The sequence below is a fragment of the Hypanus sabinus genome, chromosome 4 (genome assembly GCF_030144855.1).
Source record: "Hypanus sabinus isolate sHypSab1 chromosome 4, sHypSab1.hap1, whole genome shotgun sequence".
Taxonomy (NCBI): Eukaryota; Metazoa; Chordata; class Chondrichthyes; order Myliobatiformes; family Dasyatidae; genus Hypanus; species Hypanus sabinus.
This window is the reverse complement of record NC_082709.1, coordinates 107,737,210-107,750,990: the sequence shown is the minus strand read 5'-3', so window position 1 is coordinate 107,750,990 and position 13,781 is coordinate 107,737,210. Positions and strand designations below refer to the sequence as shown.

Here is a 13,781-nt window from a genome sequence, read left to right as displayed (position 1 = left end):
CTCTTCTCACCGTTACCATCAGGCAGGAGGTATAGAACCCTCAAGGCACACACTCAACGATTCAGGAACAGCTTCTTCCCCTCTGCCATCTGATTCCTAAATGGACATTGAACACTACCTCCCTTTTAAAAAATCTATTTTATTTCTGTTTTTCCATTATCTTTAATCTACTCAATATATATATACTTACTGTAAATGATTTGTTGATTTATTAACTTTTTTTTCTTTCTATATTATCACGTATCGCATTGTACTGCTGCTGGATAAGTTAACAAATTTCATGACACAAGCCGGTGATAATAAACCTGATTCTGATTCTGATTGTGCAAAAAAAAAAGAAACAATACTAAGAACTTGACAAGACACACAAATTACTGAGGAACTCAGCATCGATGGAAAGGAGTAAACAGTTGACATGTCAGACCTTTCCAGTCCCGAAGAAGGGTTTACACTTTTCCACAGATGCTGCCCGGCCTGCTGAGTTCCTCCGGCATTTTGGCTTTCCAGCATCTGCAGATTTTCTCCTGTTTGTGACTGAGAATGTGAGTTGTGAAGAGCCCTTGAAAGTGAGTTTATAAGTTGCAGAATCAGTTCAGAGTTGTGGTGAGTGAAATTATCCACACTAGTTTAGAAGACCGTGTGGGACCTCTACCTGATGGTAGTCGCCAGAAGAGAGTGTGGCCTGGTGATACGGGTCTTTGATGACTGATGCAGCTTTCTAGGGGCAGTGCTCCAAGTGAATAAACCCAATGGTGGGATGGACATTGCTGTGATGGACAGGGCTATATCCTCGGCTTTCTGTAGTCTCTTCTATTTCTGGCCACTGGTCTTTCCGTATCAGGCTGTGCTGCAACCAATTAGGAGGCCCTCCACTGTGCACCTGCAGAGGGCAAATCTATGCCATGTTGTATGAAAGTAGAGGTGCTGCCATGCCTTCTTTGAAATGACACTTACATGCTGGTCCCAGGATAGATCCTCTGATATGCCAAGAAATTTGAAGTTGTTGACCCTCTCTACCTCTGATCTGCTAACGAGGACTGGCTCACGACGCTCCAGCTTCTCCCTCTTGTAGTCAGTAATCAGCTCTTCACTTTTGCTGACGTTGAGTGAGAGACTGCTGTTGTGGCGCCATTCAACCAGATTTTCAGTCTCCCTCCTACATGCCAATCCGTCACCACCTTCGATTTAGCCAACAACGGCGGTCTCATCAGGAAATTTAAACATGGCATTGCAGCTGTGCTTGGGCACATAAACATGGGCATAACGTGTGTAAAGCAGGAGCTTGTGGTGTACTTGTGCTGATGGCGAGTGTGGAGGAGATACTATTGCCAATTCATGCTGACTGGGGAAATTGAGGATCCAGTTGCACAGGGAGTTATCAAGGCCCAAGTTGTGGAGCTTACTGATGAGTTTTGAGGGGATGATTTGCTGAGCTGTGGTCAATGAAGAGCATGCTGATGAGTACATCTTCACACTCCAGGTGTTCCAGAGCTGAGTGAAATGGCATCTGCTGTTGACCTGTGGTGACAAATTGGAGCGGATCCTGGTCACTTCTCAGGCAGGAGTTGGTATGCTTAATAAACAACCTCTAGAATCACTTCATCCCACTGTGCTATTGCAGCCAGTTCATCACGTCCTTCTCGGACACTGCTATCATTACTGCCTGCTCGAAGTCAGTCCTGAAGTGAGAGGCTGAGGGTGTTCACAAACACTTCGGCCAGTTGATTAGCACAGATTTTCAGTATTTGGCCCCCTCTCTCCTTAAATTCATGTCCTCAAGTATTAGAAATTTTGAAAAAGATACCAGCTATCTACAATATGAACAATTTCTTATCAACTTCTCCCTGAACTCCTACTGTGCCAATGAAAACAAACCCAGTTTGTCAAACCTCTCTTTATAGCTCATGCCCTCTAATCCAGCCAGCATCCTGGTAAACCTCTCCCTGAACCCTCTCCAAAGCCTCGACATCCTTCCTGTAATGGAGTGGCCAGAACTGCGTACGGGCTAGGAGATGGGAACTGTGGACAGGTCGATGGCTGCTCGAACGTCTCACGTTTACATCCTGCCTGCTCTGTCCAAGTCCAGGAGTTCGGAAGGTCGGAATCTCCGGGTTGCTCCTTCTTTCCTCTGCACCTGAGCTGCTTTAAGGAGGATGGAGCAAGGATGATTTTGAAGAGAGCAGGATAATGATTATCACACATTCTGGAAATCAGCCACATAGTCAGGGAAGGCAAACAGTGGCGCTGATCATGAGCCAAGCAACTGGACAGCAGATCCCTCCTCCACCACAACCCGCCCCTTGCTAATACTTCATCCATCACTACAGGAACCCAACTCTCCAAGACCTTGGCACTAAGGTGCCCGAGCTGGCAGTTTCTGCACTGCGTCCACACTTGGACAGAGCTTACTATAAAGTTACAGGCAAAACCACCCAAGTTTTCTTTTAATGAAAGGTGGTCTGCACCCCAAGGGAGGTACACATCCAGAATAAGAACAGAAAATGCCAGAATGCTCAGCACCATAGCAGAGAGGGGGGAGACAGTGTTAATGATTCAGTTGGATGATTTTATGTTGGGCAGACCTTTAACCATCCTGTAGGCAGCTGCACCATAGTTAACCATGATGGAGAAGGGAAGTTTGCAAATGCTGGATTATGTCACACATGAGACATGCGAGATTTATATAACCCTATAGGTTTGATGCTTGATCAACACACACAAAACGCTGGAGGAACTCAGCAGGCCAGGCAGTATCAGTGGAGGAAATTTAACAGTTGATGCTTTGGGGTGAGACCAATGTTGACTGTTCATTTTCCTCCATGGATGTTGCCTGGCTTGCTGAGTCCTTTCACCATTCAGTGTGTGTTGATCCACATCTTGGGCATCCACAGACTCTCGGTGTGTCTTAGGTTGAATTGAATTGAACTGAATTGACTTTATCTCTTACGTCCTTCACATACATGAGGAGTAAAAATCTTTACGTTACGTCTCTGTCTAAATGTGCAATCATAGTAATTTATAATAATAAATAGAACACTCAGATCAGCGTGAGTTAATCAGTCTGATGGCCTGGTGGAAGAAGCTGTCCTGGAGCCCGTTGGTCCTGGCTTTTATGCTGCCATACCGTTTCCCAGATGGTAGCAGCTGGAATAGATTGTGATTGGAGTGACTCGGGTCCTCAATGATCCTTTGGGCCCTTTTTACACACCTGTCCTTGTAAATGGCCTGAATAGTGGGAAGTTCACAACTACAGATGTGCTGGGCTGTCCGCACCACTCTCTGCAGAGTCCTGCGATTAAGGGAGGTACAGTTCCCATACCAGGCAGTGATGCAGCCAGTCTCAATTGTCCTGTAGAAAGTTCTTAGGATTTGGGGGCCCATACCAAATTTCCTCAACTGTCTGAGGTGAAAGAGGCATTGCGCCTTTTTCACCACCCAGCTGGTGTGTACAGAGCACGTGAGGTTCTCGGTGATGTGGATGCCGAGGAACTTAGAGCTGTTCACCCTCTCAACCCCAGATCCATTGATGTCAATAGGGGTTAGCCTGTCTGCATTCCTCCCGTAATCCACAACCAGCTCCTTTGTTTTTGCGACATTGAGGGAGAGGTTGTTTTCCTGACACCACTGTGTCAGGGAGATTACTTCTTCCCTGTAGGTCACCTTGTTATTGTTTGAGATTAGGCCAATCAATACAGTATCCTCGGCAAATTTAATTAGCAGATTGGAGCTGTGGGTGGCGACACAGTCATGGGTATACAGGGAGTAAAGGAGGGGACTTAATACACAGCCCTGGGGGGCTCCTGTGTTGCCAGTCAGAGGGAGCCCCCTTGTTGCTGGTGAACTTTCCTTATCCATTCATGCTAAATATTTTAAAGCATCTGTTGTCTCCTGTTTGTTCATGACATGCATTACCCATTGCACTTTGATTTTCTTGCTGCAGGCTTTGCATTGCATGTTGCGGAGTCACACCCAACATCTGCTGCCAAGCATTCACTTTCTCAGTCACCGCTTCGCTGCCTGCTGTACACTAATTTCCCTGGTGAGTGCGCTGCACTGCTGGCTGCACACTCACTTCCTTGCCTGCTGCCACTCACTAGCTATTGCATGCCCCGCATTGCCTGCTGCCCACTCGCTCACCTGTTGCATGCCCCGCATTGCCTGCTGCCCACTCGCTCACCTGTTGCATGCCCCGCATTGCCTGCTGCCCACTCGCTCACCTGTTGCATGCCCCGCATTGCCTGCTGCCCACTCGCTCACCTGTTGCATGCCCTGCATTGCCTGCTGTTGGAACTGCAGCTGCTGATCCTTGGGGTGGCTCGTGTCTGTTTGGTAGAAGATCCCCTGCTCCTGCTTCAGCAGCTCCACCTCATTTCTGTACACGTCCAGCTGCCACCTCAGACTGTCGTTCTCCTCCTTCAGCGCACGGGCTTGGGCAGCCAGAGCTAAGGAGAAGAGCAAAAATTAAAGCTATTTACTGCTGCTGGCCAGTACTATTCACAGAGTGCACGCAGTCCAATGTTCCTGCACGCCATCTTATCGGAGACAGGCTGTTGTCTGCTGCCCCTTTCAGCATCGGCTGGGGACTTTAACTGTAAGTGCACAGGAATAGCAGCCAGCAATGAGTCTGTCATGCCTGCTGCTGTTTAACGGGACATTTGCTCAATCTGTGTACAATCTACAAGTGCTTTCCCTTACTTCATTTGACAGACAATGCTCTGAGATTGCTGAGTGTGGACAAGAATTCCAAATTGTCAACGTCCTTCAGAGTGTTTCCTCATGGCCAACGACGCTCAATTCTCCATCCTCTCTCCACTGTCCTGTAATTCTTTCCCTGGCTACTCAGCTCTGAGCACTACAGCTCCACCTGTGTTTCCCCTATTGTCACACCCATCACTAACAGAGAGTTTCACATCAAACACTTGGCATTAACCTTAACCTGCCACCTACGGCCTCTCTCCCCACACCCCTCTCTCTCCTCTTGGAGTCCATGCCCATCCTCATTTTGTCTTACAAAATGCCAAAAGTTTATTCACACAAAAATACACAAAATACAAACACTGAATATTTACAAGACAGCGAACAAGTCCAAATTATTGCTGTCTATAAAACAGTCAATTCCCTGGAGGTCCAAGCTCCCTCTCCAAGGACACCCAGGCATGAACACACCCTGGAAGGGGGCAAATTGTCGGCCTGGGCAGAACCTTCGACTGCCCACCACCTGGAAGGAGCAGACCCTCCAAGAGATCTATCCCCTCCATAATCACTGCCTATATATCAGGAGCTTGGGGCTATGCCATCATCACAGCTCACCGTATCGCAAAATTCTGCAAAAAACATTGCCCTTTTGCCAACCACTCTCACTATGAACAGTTTTTATGTCTATACTCTTCATGATTTTAAACAGTTCCAGCAGATTCCCTTGCAAACCCCCCTGTTCAAAGGAGACCACCACAGCTTCTCCAGTCTATCCAGGTAACTCAAGTCCCTTATCCTTGGATACAGTCACCTCACACCCTCCCATTTCATAGCAGATAGGGCTCCTTTGTCCTTACACACCATCCCACGAGCCTCTGTATCCAGCACATCATTCTCCAAAACTCCCGCCATCTCCACCGAGATCCCATGACCTTCCCCAACTTTCCAGTTCCCATGGGGACCGCTCTCTACATGACTCCATTGTCCACTTGTCCCTCTCCACTGATCTCCCTCATGGCACATCCACTGAGCATTAGTCAAAGTTTCATCTGCCACCTATTAGCCAGTTACCCAGCCTGTCTCTGTCTCCAAGAAGGCCATTCCTATCTTCAAGGTTCACTGTGCCATCTGCAGATTTGGCATTTGTCACTGATACATGTCAGGGGAAGTGAGGGCCCCTTAGATTTGATCCCTGGTGAATGCACTTTTCCTTCCCTTCCAGGCTTTCAGTCCACTGCGTACAAGGCAAACTGTTGCCTCTGCACTCTTTAATGGGTCCCTGCTGCAGGGATAGGCACGTGTGTGGAGTCTTAATTCCTCCGTGACCACGTGCATGCCTTTTCTCCGGTGCCCAGTCAGTTGTCCCACGTGCACTGAGACAACGTACAGACCAGCGGAGTTCCAGCGTAGTGAGTTGTAACTGGCCTGTATAGTCAGGCCTCACACTCCCTTGCTGGGCTTCTTGCTGGGAGATGCACAGCATCTCCCCAGACCCCACTCACTGGGTAACTGAATGTCAGATCGCTCTCGAAGAGTCGGTGTGGCACAGCGGCACAGCTGGGAGAGCCACTGCCACAAAGTACCACAGTCCCTGGTTCGATCCCGATCTCAGGTGCTGTCTGTACGGAGTTTTCGGGTTGTCCCAGTGACCGTGTGGGTTCCTCTGGGGGCTCCAGTTTCCTCCTACAGTGGGTTAATAGGCTGCTGTAGATTGCCCCTGGTGTGCAGGACAGTGGTAGAATCTGGGGGCAGTTGATGTACATATCGCACGTCCTGGTTATGATAACACTAACGCCAGGCAGACAGTCTCTGAAGAGTATTGATAATGGCTGGGTCCACCTGTTTTGTAAAGACACTGCCCAGAAGGGAATGGCAAATCATATCTGTAGAAGAATTTGTCAAGAACAATTATGGTCATGAGACCAGGATCGCCTAAATCATACGACACAGCACCTAATGATGACTATATATTAACAAGTTACAATCTGTCTATCAGGAGTTTCTATCTATGATGAATCAGACTGGAAAATTACATGAGGTAGTGTGCAGGTCCCAATCCAGCTGAGATGTTCCCTCATCAACCAGTCCACCCTATGCTTGTGAACCAAATACACAGCATCCAGTGCTGGGGAACAGTGTAATCAGTCAGAGAAATGCTGGCTGTAAGCACATGCAGATGGAACTGATGGAAATTATTTTAAGTTTTTCAACCAGCTGTTGCTCAGGCAGTTGAAGTCAGTTCCATGTGGGATAAAACTTAATAAATGAGATAAAGGCCTCAGCTAGCAACAAGGATGGGTGTCTGGACTTGTCTGGCACAGTACAAAAGCAGTGTTCTTAAAGTTCCTATCTCCAATTAAAAACCTACACTTTTCTAAATCTAATTGAGGCGAAGGTGCATTGCTTATCCCACTGTTTGATTAAAGCCTTAAACTTGCTGATTGTAATTCACCATCGGGAACAACTCTGCTTGTCACCTTGGGAATATTTCAAGGAATGGGACACCTGTGTGGCAAATGATTTCACCACAAGCTCATGTAGGGCAAGAGTCACTAAAGAGCTGAGGAATTCACTTCTGATAGAGTCACGGCGAGATACAAAAGAGAAACAATGGCTTCTTTTCACAACCATGCCAGTGTTTCCTGGAGCACCTAGCAGGAAACCCAAGCAGTCACAGGGGAGTACATGCAAGCTCCACTAAGACAGCCCCCTATGCCAGGATCGAACCTGCATCTCCAGTGCTTGAGGCAGCATTTGCACCGGCTGCTCCATTGTGCCAACCAATTGTATGGCTATTGGAGAAATGCTCCTCAGAAGGTTATGGAAATTTGGCACATCCTTGGTAACTCCTGCTGATTTTTACAGTTGACCGTAGAAAGCATCCTCTCCGGGACGGTCACAGCTTGATATGGCAGATGCTCTGCCTACAACCATAAGACATCGCAGGGAGTTGTGGAACAGTCCAGTCCATCACACAAACACACTTCCCCTCCATTGACTCCACCTGCCCTGCTCACTGCATCAGGAAAGCAGCCAACATAACGAAGGGCCCCTTCTACCTCTTCATCCTCTCTTCTCACCTCTCCCGTCAGGCATGAGATACAGAAGCTTGAGAGCACAAACCAGCAGGCTCAAGGGCAGCTTCCATCCCACTCTTACCAGGCTCTCGGTGGACGTCTCATTGATAGACTCCTGGTCTCCTAAGCCACATTGCTGTGGCCCTTGTACCTTCTTTACCCGCACTACACTTCCTCCGTAACTATAACACTATATCCTGTTTTCCTTCCTACCCTCGCGATGTAATTACGTATGGAATGATCTGTGCAGGCGGTGTGTGAAACGAAAGCTTTCCACTGAATGCTGGTACATGTGCCACAACCCATGAAGAAGACACAGAGGCTGTTGACTGTAGACACCTGAAATCATTTTTTATAACAATGTTTACTTTCTAAACACATGCTGGCATTTAGCTATTTGTGCACTTTTTATTCCATAGATCTCTAACTTCATTATATACTTCTCTATCTTCATAAATGTTGAATTACGTTTTTTATTGCATGCCTCACCCTGACCTATACACGACAGCGAGTTCCCAATATATTGCCATATTGATGCTTTGCTGGAGTGTTGGGTGGGGTCGCCGATGCATTTTTGCCTCTGGGATGGGGATGGGCTGTTGCCTTGCTGCTGTTTGTGCATGGGAGGGGGGAGCTGGGGGGGGTGGTCTTTGGGTTTCTAATGTTTAACTGTCATTCATTCTTTGGGGCACTCCCTTGCTTTCATGGATGTTTGTGAAGAAAAAAGAATTTCAAGATATATATTGTATACATTTCCCTGACATCAAATGTACCTATAAGTACAGATGGTGAGCAAAGTTGAACCTTGGTTCTTGACCCAATCTGGGGTTCTCAGTGAAACTTGACAGAGCAGTTGTAAAGAACCCCAACACCCCCCTCCCTCCGCTGACCTTTTCATAAGTCATTTGCACAGCTGAACCATCATGGAGGTCACACTCCTTCCCCCTGCTCTGGGTAATTCCGTCAGTATTCCCAGTAGTGGAGTGCCACAGGGCATCTCTGGGCCTCTTTGCTCCTTCCTGCATACCCATGAACTCCTTCAGAGGGGATTTGACCTGTGCCAACTCTGGGTCAGGACCTGACTCTGATTGGATTGAAATCTGATTTTATTGAAAACTGGCACTGGGTAACACTGGGTCCTCCTTGCTAACTGTGAAATTCCAGCTTTGTCCAGTGACATGAAAAGGCAAGGTGCCGAAAAAGTCAGGACAGATGCCAGGCAGTTTACCGAGCAGCTGCAATTTGTAAAGCCGACTGGTGTTAGTAGATGGGAGCCAGTTTTGTGAGTGGATGACAGTGTAGATGCACGTGAGAAGAGAAGAGTACACTAAAGACAAAGATGTCAAAACCCAGACCCGACATTCATTCTCCGTGATCAAGAGAGCAATGGTGACACTTGTGACCTGTCATTCTCCTTCTAGGAGCTTTGACAGAGTTAGACCCTTTCAGTCCTCCGGTGAACAATGGGCTGCCCAACTGGCTCTGACGTTTCCTCAATCACAGCACACAGAGAAGTTAAAAGCAGATCACATCTGGAGTCAGGAGGGCTGGCTGAGATAGATGTCTGGAATCAGCCTTTTCTGCTGGGACTCTTGTAGCTTCTGCTGAATTGTCCCTCACTGATATAAACCAGCAAACGGAGAAACCCAAGCACATGCTAACCACCCAGTGACTGCGTGTATTATTCCACAGTGATGCAATGGGAATATTTTGCAAGGTTGAATCCAGAGATTGGCATGCTTTGATTCTTGCTTGAGTGATTCTGTCACCCATTAAAATGAATGCTGGCGTCACAACATTGTGGACGTCAGCAAGGCGAAGTCAGGAGACCATACACCAGTTGACATGGAGAGGGTCAGTGCTGGGAAGGGTGAGCAGCCTCAAGTCCCTGACCATCGATGTGTACCCTAGGCCCAACGTACTGATGGAACCCCACACCAGCAGCTACACTTCATTTGGAGTTTGAGGAGGTTTCGTACATCACCAAGGGGACTCTTGCAAATTTCTACAGATGTACCATGGACAACATTCCCACCACATGGAAACTCCAATGCATGGGATGGGAAAAAAATGCTGCAGAGAGCTGTGGACCTAGGCATGAGCCTCCCTACCACCGAGGATACCTTCAAAAGGTGGTGCTTCCAGAAGTCGGAATCATCAGTGTGCACCCTCGCCACCTGGAACCTCTTACCATGACTACCATCAGGGAGGAGGTATGGGGGCCTGAAGATGCAAATCAACACCTTAGGAACAGCTTCTTCCCCTCCACCATCAGATTTCCCAACGATCCATGAAGCCATAGACATTACCTCATTATTTTGCTTTTTCCAGCTGTAGTAATACTTAATATTATTTTATTCAATACTTTATATTATTTTTATTATTACAATTTAATGTTATGACATATTTAACCTAACATAATATTACCACATTGTACTGCTGCTGCAAAACATCAAATGTCACAACATATGTTGGTGATAGTAAAGCTGACCCTGAATCCTGAGGGACAGAATGCATTAAGCCGTCAGCTAAATTCATGGGGCCCCATCACTAACAAGGCCAACACTGTGGTGAAACCAGTAGAAGGCAGCTTAGACAACCCACATTCAGACCTGATCTCTGGTATGGAGTTTAGAAGCACCTCTGGGTACAGGGCAGAATAAAACGTGATTAGTATCAGATTAGTTTAATTGGGTGGCTGAAAGCAGCATGCACTTGACAGGCTGAAGAATCTGACGACAATAACCATTCAGCCCCTTGAGCTTGTGCCTGTTAAACAGCAGGAACTTGGTTAATCCAACATTTCTCAAGTATACTTTCTCAAAGTCCTAAAGGACACAACTAGTCCTAGACTCCTTAACGATTACCTGTGCTGACCAACTGGCTGGTGTATTCACAAACATTTTCAACCTCTTGCTCCGTCAGTGTGAGGTACTCACCTGCTTCAAGCCCAAGGAGAGCATGGTAACCTGTCTAAATGATGTTGCCCAGAGTCACTTACATCCACGGTGATGAAACATATCAGCTCCTGTCTGAGTGACGATTTGGATCCGCCTACTGAAGCAGCAGGTCTACAGCAGATGCTATCATTGGCTCTTCACACAACCCTGGAACACCAGGATACTCTATCGATAACAGCTCAGCACTTACCACCATTTTCCCCTCTAAACTAGTCAGTAAACTCCAAGACCTGGGCCTCAACACCCCGTGAGAAATTGGATCTTGGATTTCCTCATTCGTAGACCCCAGTCTGCTCGGATTGGCAAAAACATCTCCTCCACAGTATCGCCACAGGGATGTGTGCTTAGCCCTCTGCTCTACTTTCTCCACACCTGTGACTGTGTGGCTAAGCACAGCTCCAACACCATGTACGAGTTTGCTGATGACACCACTGTTGTGGGCCGTATCAAAGGGGTGCTGGATCAGCATTCAGGACTGAGAATGAAATCTTGGCTGAGTGGTGTAATAACAACAACCTCTCACTCAATGTCAATAAGGCCAAGGAACTGATTGTAGACTTCAGGAGAGGGAAACCAGAGTCCATGAGCCAGTAATCTTCGGAGGATCAGAGGTGGAGAGGATCAGTAGTTTTAAATTCCTTGGTGTCACTATCTCGGAGGACCTGTCCTGGAACCATCATATGAATATAATTGTGAAGAAAGCATGACAGGGCCGAGGTTCAGCATGTCATCGAAAACCTTGGCAAACTTCTACAGATGTGTGGTGGGAAGTGTGCTGACTGGCTACGTTACAGCCTGGTACGGGAACAACAATGCTTCTGAGTGGAAAATCCCACAAAAGGTAGTGGATTTGGCCCAGTACAATACGGGTAAACCCACCCAACCATTGAGCAAATCTACATGAAACATCACTACAGGAAAGCAAAATCCACCATCAGAGATCCTCACCACCCAGACCAGGCTCTCTTCTCACTGCTGCCATCAGGTCAAAGGTACAGGAACCTCAGGACTCGCACCACCAGGTTCAGGAACAGTTACTACCCCTCAACCATCAGGCTCTTGGACAAAGGAAGATAACTACACTCATTTAAGGACTCCTGTTATTTCTACTCATTACATTGCTATTTAATTATATCTGCATTTGCACAGTTTGTTGTCATTGATTCTGTTTACAGCTACTTTTCTATGGATTTGCTGAGTATGCCCACAGAAAAAGAATCTCAAGGTTGTGCATGGTGACGCGTATGTACTCTGATAATAAATTAATCTCAGGTTGTATGTGGTGACGTGTATGTACTCTGATAATACAAGTTGCCTTGACTTTGATTCACAGCATCAAGTTACCTTGCTGCCCGAGGTGTGACGTGGGGCAGGTGCGTTCCTGATGAACTGTAGGGGCAGAAAAAGTGTGTGTGTGTATGTATGTATTCATGTGTGCATATTCATGTGTGCCTGTGTGTGTGTGTGTGTGTGTGTGTGTGTGTGCATGTGTATATTCATGTTTGCCTCTGTGTGTGTGTGTGTGTGTGTGTGTGTGTGTGTGTGTGCATGTGTATATTCATGTTTGCCTGTGTGTGTGTGTGTGTGTGTGTGTGTGTATTCATGTGTGCCTCTGTGTGTGTGTGTGTGTGTGTATTCATGTGTGCCTGTGTGTGTGTGTGTGTATATTCATGTTTGCCTCTGTGTGTCTGTGTGTGTGTGTGTGTGTGTGTGTGTATTCATGTGTGCCTGTGTGTGTGTGTGTGTGTGTGTGTGTGTATATATTCATGTTTGCCTGTGTGTGTGTGTGTGTATATTCATGTGTGCCTGTGTGTGTGTGTGTGTGTGCATGTGTATATTCATGTTTGCCTGTGTGTGTGTGTATATTCATGTGTGCCTGTGTGTGTGTGTACATTCATGTGTGCCTGTGTGTGTGTATATTCATGTGTGCCTGTGTGTGTGTGTATGTGTGTGATGTGTGTGTGTGTGTGTATTCATGTGAGCCTGTGTGTGTGTGTGATGTGTGTGCGTGTGTGTGTGAGTGTGTGTGTGTGGGGAGGTGCTACATCTGTATATGTGTACATACATGTGTGTGTATGATGTGTGTATGCATGTGTTTTGTGCATGTATATTCATGTGAGCCTCTGTGTGTGTATATTCATATGTGTTTTGTAGGTGTGTGTGTGTGTGTGTGTATTCATGTGTGTATCTGGGGGAGGTGCTACATCTGTATATGTGTACATACATGTGCGTGTATGCATGTGTTTTGTGCGTGTATATTCATGTGTGTGTATATTCATGTGTGTGTGTGTGTGTGAGATGTGTGATGTGTGTATGTGAGTGTGTGTGTGGGGGGAGGTGCTACATCTGTATATGTGTACTTACATGTGTGTGTATGCATGTGTGATGTGTGTGTATATATTCATGTGTGTGTGTGATGTGTATATTCATGTGTGCGTGTGATGTATGTGTGTGTATATTCATGTGTGTGTGTATCCATATGTGTGTGTGTGTGTGTATATTCATGTGTGTGGGTGTGATGTGTGTGTACTCATGTGTGTGTGTGTGATGTGTGTGTGTGTATATTCATGTGTGTTGTGTGTGTGTGATGTGTTTGTGTGTGATGTGTGTGTGTATATTCAGGTGTGTGTGATGTGTGTGCGTGATGTGTGTGTGCGTGTGTGATGTGTGTGTGTGTATTCGTGTGTGTGTGATGTGTGTGTGTATATTCGTGTGTGTGTGATGTGTGTGCGTGATGTGTGTGTGTATATTCATGTGTGTGTATATTCATGTGTGTTGTGTGTGATGTGTGTGTGTGATGTGTGTGTATATTCATGTGTGTGTGATGTGTGTTTGTATATTCATGTGTGTGTGTGAGTGTGTGTGTGATGTGTGGGTGTGTGCGTGCATGTGTGTATATTCGTGTGTGTGTATATTCATGTGTGTTGTGTGTGTGTGATGTGTTTGTGTGTGTGATGTGTGTGTGTATATATTCATGTGTGTGTATATTCAGGTGTGTGTGTGAGATGTGTGTGTATTCATGTGCGTGTGTGTGATGTGTGTGCGTGAT

At 46.6% G+C, this 13,781-nt stretch overlaps 1 protein-coding gene across 10 annotated transcripts in view; it reads right to left on the bottom strand.

Moving 5' to 3' along the window:
- The window catches only part of enox1 (ecto-NOX disulfide-thiol exchanger 1), a 516,884-nt gene that overhangs the window by 47,732 nt on the left and 455,371 nt on the right, over window positions 1–13,781 (bottom strand). For 9 of the 10 annotated variants that reach the window (XM_059967822.1, XM_059967817.1, XM_059967816.1 and 6 more), the window contains one exon: window positions 4,258–4,442. The exons of the other annotated variant lie outside the window; for it this stretch is intronic. In XM_059967822.1, the coding sequence (XP_059823805.1) occupies window positions 4,258–4,442 (185 nt within the window). The remainder of the gene's footprint in view (window positions 1–4,257; window positions 4,443–13,781) is intronic. 10 annotated transcript variants of the gene reach the window in all.